A 12283-nucleotide genomic window follows, 5' to 3' on the forward strand; every position below is an offset into this window, starting at 1 on the left:
TAAAGTAACAAGTAAGAAATTGAAGGTGGGAAGGGAACCATCCATATCAATGGAAATGTGACCTTTCATTTCAAAAAATGCCAAAGGATTTATTTGGGGAGAGGATAAAAAGTTAAAATCCAATAAGAAGTTGAAAGCATCCAACCTAACAAGTTTTCAATATCTGTAGACATCAATGGTAACCCACCAAACAAGTGATATCTTAATGTCACTTTCACATTCAACTATGCCTAATAAACTTGAAAATGAAAGATTTAAGGAAAAAGAGAAACATGGACAAAGAATATGATGGAGACGACCAACCTTTTTTTTTCAAGTTAATAGAGGGTAGGTAGTTTGAACAACACAACCAATTACCGCTGAACTATGCTCATATTGGCAAGTTAGCTGTTCATACACCAGAAAACACGACAGTTAAAAAAAGAAACAATGCTTCAAATTGGCTAACAAATTTATTAGTTATGAAAAAATCAAGATGCTTGCTCTGTTTTAGTGGTTGCAGAAAGCTTTGTTGTCTACACCCCACGCTGTATCTATCACAAAAGGGATTGAGGATATCGGAGCAGTTTTCTAGTCCAAAAAGTCCTTAAGAAATGAGGTATTCAGGTCCTTAAGAAATGAGGTATTCGGGCTTCTCTAGTGAAAAGCATTATGAAAATCAATACCAACAAAATTAACTCACATACATTTACGAATTCCGGGTGGATTCATTCCTGCTCTAATGTCAAGCATGAGTTCTCGTTATCTTCGACTTGTTTTTTGTCTCAGTCTTTTGAAAGCCATAAAGGTTACAGCAGCTGAGAGAGAGTACCTGCACAAAGATCAGCCATTGCAAGAATAAGAATGTGTATGACTTCCAAATAAAACTTATTTCACATTGAAATAGTTTTTAGTTTACTTTTGTTATCTTCTCGCAAGGATTATAAGTTGATATAAGCTTGTAGCGTAAACTTAAAAATCATAGGTTAAGCTAAAACTGAAGCGGCTCAAAAAGTTCATGACCCTTCTAAAGGAATTATAGATTCATTTTTTTAAAATGAAATCTACAAGAATTGGGGGAAATTCAGAAAAGTTTGAATTCTTAGAAAATTTTGAGCGATTATGAGCTTGAGAACTAATTCCATCCACTTTCTTGGCAGCACGAAGAGGTGCCAGGGTTATGCCATCAACCAACATTTAGTAGTGGATCAGATGCAGCATCTTAATTCTAAATATAATTGGAATGATAATTAATCACAAGTAAAAGAAACTGAAACTTTTCCACGTGTAAAATCAATCAATGCTTAGAAAGTACTTCGCATTCATAGTAGGAAATATAGAACTCTTTAAATGGAAAGAATATATGAAAAAGACAAACGACATACCATGTTAACGTGTAATTCAGATGATCCTGTGGCATAACAGAACTCCGTATCAAGGTATTAACATCCTTTGGAATGGGATAAGGGTCACTTGGATTCACATTCTCATTTATGTCTTCAACATAAATAGTATCCTCAGGTAGACCAGAAGAGCGTGCAATTGCTGGAACATCAACATAAAACCATTGCCTAGAGCCAGGATCATTTGCTGGCACAAATATGCTAGGCTTCTCACTTGTACGGACTACTCCGATAACTTCTACTGGAGTAATGGGAGTGATTTCATTCTGTACATCAAGTAAAGTAAGAATTATAGTGTTTGAATGGATGTTATTTGACATTTAACATGTGAAAATATCAGAAAGAACCTCTAGACTTTCAGTCTTTTTTGACCAGAACTTCCACCAAGAGCTTCTCTCACCCCCTTGAACCAAGGATGGTACAATATCTGAAGACTGCTCACTACCTTGTTGATTTACTTCTAAAGCCTTCTCCTTCCAAGTGCGTGGAGCCCAGCCTCTATTAACCAGAACTGGTGACTGCACACTGGAGGAGGGTTATTCGGTACATTCTTGGTCAAATGGAATCATAAAACAAATATCAAACTACTAAATTCATCCAGAAGTACATAATTTCATTTTTACACCACATGAAAATGGGAATTGCCAGAAATGAAGGCGATATTTGGTCTTTTATGTCCTTCAGAATTCTTTGCACATATCTATCTATAGTCTCATATGTTGTTCAATCATGACAAGGTAGAGGTTATCATGGTTCCACTAACTTGGCTCCATTACTATGAAAGAGTTCCAGCAAAAAATTGCCATTCATAATTTCATATTAGAAATCATGAATGTATGGTTATTAGTTGGAAGGAACTTAAACTACCATGAACTTGCAAAGCATACGATAATAATAATAATAATGCAAGAAGATAGATAGTAAAAATTCAAAAATACACCAGTCTATTGAGTGGAACAATTATAGAATGAAAATAAATTTATCAAGCCATTGTTGATAAGAAAAAATAAAATAAGTTCCTCTTTGGTTTAAATTGATGTAAAATTGCAGATAATAGCAAACCATTGTGTGTTTTATTCACTTCTCTGCTAGAATTTTTTTTGGAATTGAAACTTCATGCGATGTTCTGAATCAGATATTGATGTTTTTAATATTATTAGATTGTTTGATATTGATGATATTAAAATCTTTGATCATTATCATAGGAATATGAGCAATGCAGGTTCTCTCTCACAAAATGCTGATAGTAAAATGGTATAGTCAACATCAAGTTTCACTGGAAAATACCTATCAGGAAGGCCAGGAATTGGCATCAATGGGGTAATCACATAATGGCCATTTTCAGTCACTCCTGAAATACTTCTTGAACGTGGACCAACATAGATTGACTTTTTCTCATCAAAAACCCCTTTACAGATCACTCTCCTGAACTCCAGATCATCGAGCTTGTCTTCCAATGACAATAAGTTGTTTATGTTCACAGGTTCCATTAACAACCGCTTCCGCCTGTAATCTAGCATTTCTATCTGCAAGATATAATGTCAAAGACGATAAGTACTTGAATGATAAATGTGTGCAAATCAGCTCCCTGCAATGTTACTTAAATAATTTGATGTTCAAAAGAATGTTTTTCAGCTTTGACGAATGTGAAAAGGAAGCAAATTTTTTGACACTTAACAACCGGAATTACTTTTGGCCTCCTAAGAAGCCTGAGATTAAATTGATGAAAAAGTTCCAACACCCTAACATGCATATGTTTAATTAAATAGAGTATCTGCATTTACCAGTTGCCATATTCTCTAAGTCATGAAAAAATTCGTGCCTCAATTATAAAAGTTAGAAATCCATCACCCATCTATAATATGATCCAAGCGACTAAACTTGATCAACCATCTAGAATAGTATATAGAGAGCACAGAAGCGTCAAGAAACTTCTTGAAGACCTACATTCTTTTGGAGATGTGCGTTCTTTCAAATGGAGATAATTTACTCATTTCAACTGGATCAATGATAAAAACTAGTAATGAAAGGTATATCCCTATTTCCAGAGCCGATTGCTCGAAAGAGGGAGGGGAGGCATCTTTAGTTTTGAACACTAGAAAGTGTTCAGGCATACTTGAATTAGATCAATTACAGCTTAATTCGTTAGGGGCGAGACAAAGAAATTGATAAACCAAACTGAAATCAGATAATTCAAACAAGCACAGTATAAAATCTAACAGTAAATGGAAATACCTTCTCTTGCCTCCTGAAAATCTGCCACGTTCCAAGGCCAAACGTGAGAGCACCAGGTAGAAACAGTAGCCATTTCGACAATCTCGACTCTCTTTGTTTCTCTAAGAACACCACCCAGAAAGCAATACGCCATTTTCAACAATCAAAATCACATGAATCTAAATCATTTCCCGAAATTAAGAGCAACCCAGATAGAATAAAGTCGAGAAACTCACGTTGAGGTTGCGAAAGGGAAGATGAGTTGGGATCAGGAGTAGAAGAAACTACCGCGGCAGAACTGAAGGAAGAAGAAGATGAAGGTAAAGGCGTCGAAGAATGGCCAGAAAGGGAAAAACAAGGGCGAAATTTTGTGATGGATTTAGCTAAGGAAGAAGATGCCATGTTCTTGATGCTGACATTTGAAGAGTTTCTCAGTCTTCGTCTTCACCTGGCTCCTCTGTTGATTGGGAGGGACAGCAGAGGCGAACGACAAGCTGGGCAAGGGTTACCGGACTTTTGACGACGACGAGCTGGGCGGAGGGTCACCGGACGGCGAGGGAAAACTGAGCTAGGGAGGCGCGCGTTTTCTGTGAGAGTGAGACGAAGAGTTAGACGGCAAGGGTTAGAAACAATAAAACCCCTAAAATGTAAGGAAATGTATATATTAATTTAAAACTCCATGTCAATACAAACCGACCGAATATAGCCTCCCTCTCCGACCGAACTTCATTGGCTTTTTTTTACTTTTTTAATAATAATAATAACTATTTAAAATTCATCACAAAAAATCACTAAAGGTAAAAATTCATTACACTTAAACCGAGAATTGAGGGAAAAAGATTGTTATATGCTTTTGAACATCTTCTACTAATGATTTCGGTTTGATTGGCATTTTATGACCATTCAATTTTGAGAAATTCTTGTTTGACTCTTTTTGCTCTTGCAATATTATTATTGACCCCCCGACTCTTCCTTCGTGCATCTTCACGATTTTTGGCATCCATTTCTTTGTTTGGTGGACACTTAAGGCAAGGTAGATATATCACAAGCATATGACTTGGTTTTGAAATTAATACAAAGGCATGAGAGTTGATCATGAGATGTTCCATGTACACTTGTGTCATCCTTGTGCAATTATGTAAAACTTATTGCTCTGTTTTCTCCAATTGTTGCAACCCAAGTTAATTAGTAACCTATCTTTCCTTTCCACGTTAAATTTACCACCTTTGGATGCTAAAGTAGTGAACAAAAGGATGAGGTTCCGGTTGACATCAACATATACTTATCTAATCTACACGTTTTCAAATCAAAATCACACAACTTGTTGTTATTAGATCCAGTACGGACCTTTTAAAGAATGCATTAGTGAGTTTAGCTACAGACGATTATTGAAGAACGAAAAAGAAAGGAATTGAGGGATATGGACCCCAAGAATCTAGGGTTAACTTCTTAGGTGTATCGTTGTATCTTTCATCACTATAATTTCAAATCACTGGTAACCAACACTTTACTTTTTCTAATAATTATATATATGAATATCTAATGATGAAAGAATAATTGATGAGATTAAACCCAAAGTGGCCCTAGTTATGGTTTAAGTATAGACAGAACATTGAACATTGAACATTGATTGCTTACCGTATAATTAAGCAATTGTTTTGATGGGTTCATGTTTTGATAAATACACTGACTTGAAGTCAGAACAATTAGCCTCTAATTTTTTTAATGAAAAAGTTTTTCATGATTTGATAGATGAAGAATATGCATAATACTATAAAGATGAAGCAGAGAGCGAGGTTAGGTTGTTCTAACTTAGCTACTCGATGTTCCATACTATCCTCGTGCTATTGTACCTAGCAGGTGCCTATACAAAACTTAAATTGGCACGAGGAAGGGCTTGATTGTTATGGAAGCTTAGACATTCAACCGTTTAATGAGCAAAATGTATGTATTATTATTCTCACTAATAATTGATTGTTGTCTAATTAGCTTTTTAATCCCATCAATATATACATTGGTTTAATTGATTGATGGAATGCCATTGGTTTTGTGGGTTTAGGGAACCAATTTTGAGAAGGTAGAATTTGTGAAGGTGAATACTGCACTCGTTAAAGGTTGGCTTTCTTTCCTGACATTCAAGGCAAACCCAACTAGAAGTGTTGCCAATTACCGAACCACGACGTTTCAAGCTCAAGTGTATGCTGGTATTAGAGGAAAAGAGGTGTCTTTTTGCCGGAAAAAACCTTCAATACCTTTATGAGATTAATCTCTGACACTATTGATTGTCATCTTAATGTTCTAACTAACAATTGTGTGTTTAATATCGGCTAAATGATATTGTTAAAACTAATTATATTTTTAATGTTTTAGTCGTGTAGTTGTGCTTAATATTGAGTCAAGATCGCCATAATTGATTACAATAATCTTAATGTAACGAAAAGAAACGATGGATCAAGGAAATACTAATATTATCGTTAAATTAATTAGCGTTTATATGATTGTTCGTATAATGTTTATAAAAAGAAAAAATAAATGAATTAATAATGATGGATTATTATTGAATGCTTTGGAAATCTCTACAATATCAAACTTTGAATGACAACTTCTTAAACCAGTGTCTTGCAAGAATAATAATATAAAAGTAAGTTATTCATTTTTATCATTTATCAAAGTTTCTTATTAAAAAATTAAAATACACTTTATTTATTTATTTATATATATATATATATATATATATATATATATATATATATAAAGTAATATTTTTTTTATATATTTACATAATATCATAGAAATTGTGCTAATAATTCATTATTTGTTTAATAGACATACTACGTGTTTTAATATACACAAAATAATTCAAACATCTCGATGATATTCTCAAATAAGTATTATATCTTTTATTATTTACTTATTAATGTATACTTTTTCAAATGGAAAAAAAAAATTTGTCGAGAGTGTGTTCTTTTTTACGTGTAAATTGATCTTAGTGTATGTAAAATAAGTTATCTATATTAGATAAAATCCATGTTATGAAATACAATAAAAATTAGAATTATGGAGAGCTATTAATTGGCATTACCATGATACAAATGTTTTGTTCAATACTTGTGTAATAGAAAATTTTAAATAAGTTATTCTTAATATTATTGTAATAAATATTGGGTAACAATTCAATACTTATGAACTGCCAAATTAATATAGTTAGTCGTTTGGTAACAATAGTTAGTAATTAAATGTAATTGTTACTTAGTTTAACAAATCACTTGACTCTGCAATTTTTTCCTACAAATCGGTTTAAGATGAATGAATTTAGGGTAATTAATTAAAAATTATTTATGTTTAACATTTAATACATTTGTCTTTGTATTTATTTTCATTATTAGGGAAAATGTTTGCTTTCATGACTGCATGATCAGTTAACCATAAAAAAATGTAACAAAATATCACTAATGTATCGTGATATTTTGATATATTAAATATTTTCAAAAGGTTTTTTTCTTTTTTTGTCATTTAAATTAATTTCCCTAAAAAAATATCTGACTATTGCACCCGATAATGCACGAATCATTTATCTTTCTCAAATCTGGATTTTCGAGCCACTCGTCGGATGTGACTTTCATTTCTTTGAAGGAGTTCATCTATTCTATGGGGTTGTGTTAACAGCTGTCCTGAGAAATCAATGTTTGATTCTGTATCATCGTTGTCGAGGTTTGTTGTGATGTTGGATGATGGTGGTTTTGGGTATACTTCTTCTTCATTGGACATATTCAAGAATGGTCGACTGTATGCTTCGGATGCATGAAAAGACTCTGCTGGGAGATTGTGTTTTGTTCTTTGCTGCTTTCGTAATTCGTATTCCTGTGTGCCCGAGGAAGTAGTACTGACTGGAATGCTTGTGTGTCCATTCTGTTTTTTGTTTAATTCCATGGTGTAATTTGCAAAAGATGGATCAAGAGCACTTATTTGGCTCTTAAGACCATCTGATATTGTAGATGTAGCTTCCTCTTTTCGCCTCTTCACCCAAGCAAAGCCACTAGACGCTGAGACTAGCATGGGGGCCGTGAATGCGCTATCTCCTCCTTGATTTGGTGCGGTTGCAGCAGCTTGGGACGTCTCTGATGTTGTATCATATAGTTGTTGCTGCTTCTTTTGAGGATCTCTCTGGAAAACATCACCTTGTTGATCCTTGGAAAGATTATTGGTAGTATTGTTGTTATTACTGCCATTCCGTCGAGAAGGTTGATTATTAATGTTTTGAACATCTTCTGCTGATAATTCCTCTTTGATTGCCACTTTATGACTGTTGAATTCTTGGAAATTCCTTCTAACTCTTCTAGGCCTTTGTGTTGCCCCTGTCTCTTTTGCTCTTGCATTGTTAACCCGGTTCTTCCTTCGCGCATCTTCACGATTTTTGGCATCCATCTCTTTGTTTGGTGGATACTTAGGCAAGGTAGATGGATCACAAGCATATGGCTTGGTTTTGAAATACTCAGACATAAGAGCTGATGAGGCTGTTCCACGCTTGTAAGGTTCTATGGCAAGAAAAGATTCTAATAGCCTCACTGCAACTGGTGCAAATTCTTTGCACTTTTCATCAAGACTACTTTCATATGCATGCTGGGGTCTGAACATAGCTGCATGAGGAAGCTTTGTTTTTTTCCAGAACTCTTCAGGTGGGGAGCCACAAAGTTTGAATATTTTGTGCAATTGTTCAACCTCTGTTCTTCCTTTAAGAAGAGGTTTTCCCAGGTGCAATTCTGCAAATACACATCCTATGCTCCAGAGGTCCACAGTTAATCCGTAATCTGTTGAACCCATCAGAAGCTCGGGAGGGCGATACCATAATGTAACCACACGACTTGTTAAAGCTTGCTTGTTTCTGGTGTTTATGACATTTGCTAATCCAAAATCAGCTAACTTGAGAATTCCTTCATTGTTTACCAAAATATTGGATGCTTTAATGTCTCTATGCATTATACCCCGAAGGTGGCAGTGCTCAATGGCAGATAGAAGCTGTCTCATATAACACTTAACTTGTGCCTCACTGAACATGACATCAGGACAAGACACTAGCCCTGCAAGATCATGTTCCATGTATTCAAATACAAGGTAAATGCTGCTAGACATTTTTGAAGTAATTATTCCTTCTAATTGCATGATGTTTGGATGTTCAAGCCTCCGTAAAATCATTATTTCCCTTGCCATAAACCTAATGCTCTCCGGTTGAAAATTGTCGAAACGAACCTTTTTCAACGCAACCATCCTTCCTGAATCAACTTCCCGAGCACGAAACACACTGCTGTATGTACCTTGTCCAATCTTCTCCAACTTCTCGAAGGAATCAGCTCGGAGAGGAACCCATCCATGAACGGCCTCACCGGCAGCACTACTAAGCCAAGACGGCCACCCAGCGGCAACCTGCTCAGCTTCAATGTAGCGTTGAGAAAGTCCTAATCTGAAAGAACCCCCCCTCCCTCCTCCTTTAGATTTCTTAATATCTCGACTTCGATCCTCCGATTTGTCCTCCCCTTTCTTGATTTCATGATGATCAAGCGTCGTCACGGAATGAGCTTTGGACGAAGGCTCCAGGGTCACAACAGAGCCATTATTCTCGATGGGAACGGTGGCGGTTGTAGCGGTGGTGGGTTTGGTCTTATGATGGTAATGATGGTGTTTATGAAGAGGTGATGCATCCGCCTTAGCTACGTTCTTGGAGCTAATGCAACCCATGAACCACCAAATCCCGACAGCATCGATCGGAGAAACGACACAAAGGGCGATCAAGATCAACGCTGACCGGGAAATGGGCTGCTCAGCACAAAGGGAAGTGGGGGGGATTCGAACCCCTACATCCAACAAGCAACTCAAAAGGGTTTGTTGGATTATCTGAGGATGGGGAAAGAGAGGAGAAAATGGATTGAAACCATTTGAAATGGGAGCCATTTTTGGGGTTAATTTGTTGGTTGGCAACACAATGACCTTGTGTTCTTCATCTGAGACTGCGAGATCTGCGGGATGAAGAATTGGCCAAATAGTTTTGTTTGTAAGAAACGGTCCGAAAGCAGAGGAAGGAAAATAAACAGAAACATTCCTCAATCCTAACTGTCTTCTTCCTTCTTTATCTCTCTTTTTCTTTTTTCTTTTTAATCTATTTTTAATTTCACTTTCCCTACAAATTTATTACTAAATTCCTTTTATTTAAATTATATTAACTTAATCCCAAAATAGGCAACACCTAAATATACTATATATCATCAAAAACATATAAAATCAAATCCAATTGTTTCATTAACCTTATTATATATTTATATATATATATATATATATATGACGTTACGTGATAGAGCAATAAAAAACGTTCATTTAAAGAATATGATCATATAACACTTCAATTATCACCACAATATTTAAACAATTATGTAATATGCTCTCATATATATATATATATATATTTGAAATATATAAAATATTAATGGAGAAAGTTGGATAAGTAACATATTTCAAATTTCTTAATTAATATTTATGTTTTAAATATATATTTTTGATGAGAATTGGAGTACTGTATGATTATGTCTTGGATGTAATTAATCTCATCCAACAACATTTTGAAAAAGATATAAACAAACATTGTTGTGTATAAGTTAGATTCGGAGAAGAGGTAGATAGGACCCGAAGAGATACAAGTTTAATGATGAATATTAATTGATGCCTTTTGAATTGGATTTTTAGATATATATACTATGCCGATAGCAAATTGGGAGAGGAGGTAGGTACGTAATAGGCATAATGAGAGTTGTTAATTCTTTTTACGTCCATGACTCATTCCCAATTAGGGAAAATTGTTGCTGTTTAGTATATTTTAAAATCAATGGAGAGATTTCTATAGTATATAGTAGTGGGAATTGTTTATGCATGCAATTGTACTGTGTTTGAAACGCCATTATTAAACTTCTTGAAGAAAACTAAAATAGAGATTATTGTATATGTATTTGAGATGTTAGGTTGTAATTTCTCATTTAGTTATATTAGTATAATAATATACTTTCATGTTAAGTTTAGTTCAACGCTAAACTAAGTTCAAAATGTTCATAATATGTTTAATACCAACCCTAAGAACTTGCCAACTACATTTCATTTTATTTAAGACTAGCAGTTTTCTTTCCAAGAAAGAAGAAAGTTGCATCAGAATCACTAACATGTAATAGTAAAATCAAATATATTATATTTTATGAATCGTGTACAAAGGAAAGAACAATAGAAACCAAAAAATGAATCAGATATATCAACGTGAAAACTTCTCTTACATAAAAAAACTCGGACTTGCTTACAAAAAGTATTTGGTTAGTTTGCTTCAAAGGAAGGGAAAAATGAGGATTTGGATTGAAATCAAAAGGAAAGTGCTTATAATAATGGTGAAAGCAGCAAAGCCACAAATGATGAAGCAGCTGCAAAGCCATAACCAATGATGTTGCTTGGATTGTTATAATTCCTTCTTGAGCTGTTAGCTTTAGAACCTGAATTCAAAATTTACAAATCTGTAATCAACAAATCTTGGAGAGAGGGATTATAATCAAAGGGTCCGTTTGAAAAAACAAAATCACACAGAAATTAATTACCATCGGCAGTTTTAGCGGGTGGCGACGGAGGCGCATCCGTTGAACCGGTCGGTGGCTGGGCGTCTGAAAATTATTCGAGGGAAAAACAGAATGATTACGAAGGTGATAACTCAAGAATTATTAATTAAATTTATGAGAAATTGAAATTCACCATTGTCACATGCAGAAATATCAGCATCGTCGGCACCGCAAGCCTTGGGAAGATTCAACACTTGGCTCTGGGTAGCATTCAAAACCTTCAACATTTCCGAATCGTTGAAGAAGGAGCAAAAACACTGAAGATCGCCGACCAGCATCTCCTTCAACGGCAAACAACATATCGACGACGGAATTTCCGGCAATTTGAAGAACGGTTGACATGGAAGAATCTTCTGCATACACTGTGGAATTTTTGTAGCCTCATCCATTCCTTTGAAAAACCCGTCAAGTTCTTCAGAAAATCCGACAGAAGAAACAATCAAGAGAGTTAGGACGGCGAAGAATAATATTGTCCGCGCCGCCATTATTATTGTATTGTTGAAAATCTGATATTGATTTTCTGAAAGCAGAAATTGGGAATAGTTATTAGGCTTGAGAGCAATGGAGTGGGAAAACTTATAGGGTAATTTTCATTGGATTAAGAACACGTACGCGGCTACGCCTTCTTTCTCGCCATTGCTTCAACCATTTCGCGCGGCAGTTACAGATTTTCCGCTCATCGCAGTGATTCATTACTATGAATTTTATGTATAATCTCTCGAAATTCTTCCAAATTGTCAATAAGCCCAGCTGGTTGTGTGTGTTCTTTCATTTTCATCCTTATAAAACAATTGAGTAAATTTACAATAAATCAAATATAAGATCAACTTTCACACGGTATAGGTTATAGCACGGCTCAAGCAAAACTACTCTAACTTAGACATGAGCAACTAAGATATATATATAGTCATTTGATTGAATCGAACCAATATCGCAAGACACACGTTAACATGGAAACCAAATCTTCTTTTAGCCGTGGAAGTTTCCTCTTTATGCTTAAATTCAAACACGATACACATTTTAGTTATAGGGAGAATCGAGATACAAATA

At 35.0% G+C, this 12283-nt stretch overlaps 3 protein-coding genes across 3 annotated transcripts; all 3 read right to left on the reverse strand.

Annotated features, from left to right (window-relative positions):
• Window positions 1-275: 275 nt before the first annotated feature.
• LOC101221982 (surfeit locus protein 1) lies at window positions 276-4237 on the reverse strand. Its single transcript, XM_004137461.3, has 6 exons — window positions 3833-4237; window positions 3618-3718; window positions 2670-2908; window positions 1730-1907; window positions 1365-1648; window positions 276-811 (listed from the first exon to the last, which is right to left on the reverse strand). The coding sequence occupies exons 1-6, from the start codon at window positions 3996-3998 to the stop codon at window positions 742-744; spliced, it is 1038 nt and encodes a 345-aa protein (XP_004137509.1). The 5' UTR covers window positions 3999-4237; the 3' UTR covers window positions 276-741.
• A 2815-nt stretch (window positions 4238-7052) lies between these two features.
• LOC101209513 (protein IMPAIRED IN BABA-INDUCED STERILITY 1) lies at window positions 7053-9780 on the reverse strand. The gene has a single exon (XM_004137579.3). It carries the CDS (start codon window positions 9540-9542, stop codon window positions 7164-7166), a length of 2379 nt encoding a protein of 792 aa, XP_004137627.2. The 5' UTR covers window positions 9543-9780; the 3' UTR covers window positions 7053-7163.
• A 1034-nt stretch (window positions 9781-10814) lies between these two features.
• On the reverse strand, window positions 10815-11880 carry LOC105434403 (non-specific lipid-transfer protein-like protein At5g64080). Its single transcript, XM_011652584.2, has 3 exons — window positions 11367-11880; window positions 11216-11278; window positions 10815-11113 (listed from the first exon to the last, which is right to left on the reverse strand). Exons 1-3 carry the CDS (start codon window positions 11716-11718, stop codon window positions 11001-11003), a joined length of 528 nt encoding a protein of 175 aa, XP_011650886.1. The 5' UTR covers window positions 11719-11880; the 3' UTR covers window positions 10815-11000.
• Between the last annotated feature and the right edge of the window lie 403 nt (window positions 11881-12283).

Source organism: Cucumis sativus, chromosome 1 (assembly GCF_000004075.3).
Source record: "Cucumis sativus cultivar 9930 chromosome 1, Cucumber_9930_V3, whole genome shotgun sequence".
Taxonomy (NCBI): domain Eukaryota; kingdom Viridiplantae; phylum Streptophyta; class Magnoliopsida; order Cucurbitales; family Cucurbitaceae; genus Cucumis; species Cucumis sativus.

What these genes read in the sequence shown, in the direction of transcription:
- LOC101209513 (XM_004137579.3), bottom strand. Translation starts at nt 9,542, where the DNA reads ATGGCTCCCATTTCAAATGGTTTCAATCCATTTTCTCCTCTCTTTCCC.
- LOC105434403 (XM_011652584.2), bottom strand. Translation starts at nt 11,718, where the DNA reads ATGGCGGCGCGGACAATATTATTCTTCGCCGTCCTAACTCTCTTGATT. An exon ending in TATTTCTGCATGTGACAATG is followed by an intron (nt 11,279 to 11,366) that starts GTGAATTTCAAT and finishes AATAATTTTCAG; the next exon opens with ACGCCCAGCCACCGACCGGT. An exon ending in ACCCGCTAAAACTGCCGATG is followed by an intron (nt 11,114 to 11,215) that starts GTAATTAATTTC and finishes TTTTGAATTCAG; the next exon opens with GTTCTAAAGCTAACAGCTCA.
- LOC101221982 (XM_004137461.3), bottom strand. Translation starts at nt 3,998, where the DNA reads ATGGCATCTTCTTCCTTAGCTAAATCCATCACAAAATTTCGCCCTTGT. An exon ending in TTCCCTTTCGCAACCTCAAC is followed by an intron (nt 3,719 to 3,832) that starts GTGAGTTTCTCG and finishes TGGTGTTCTTAG; the next exon opens with AGAAACAAAGAGAGTCGAGA. An exon ending in AAAAGACTGAAAGTCTAGAG is followed by an intron (nt 1,649 to 1,729) that starts GTTCTTTCTGAT and finishes CTTGATGTACAG; the next exon opens with AATGAAATCACTCCCATTAC.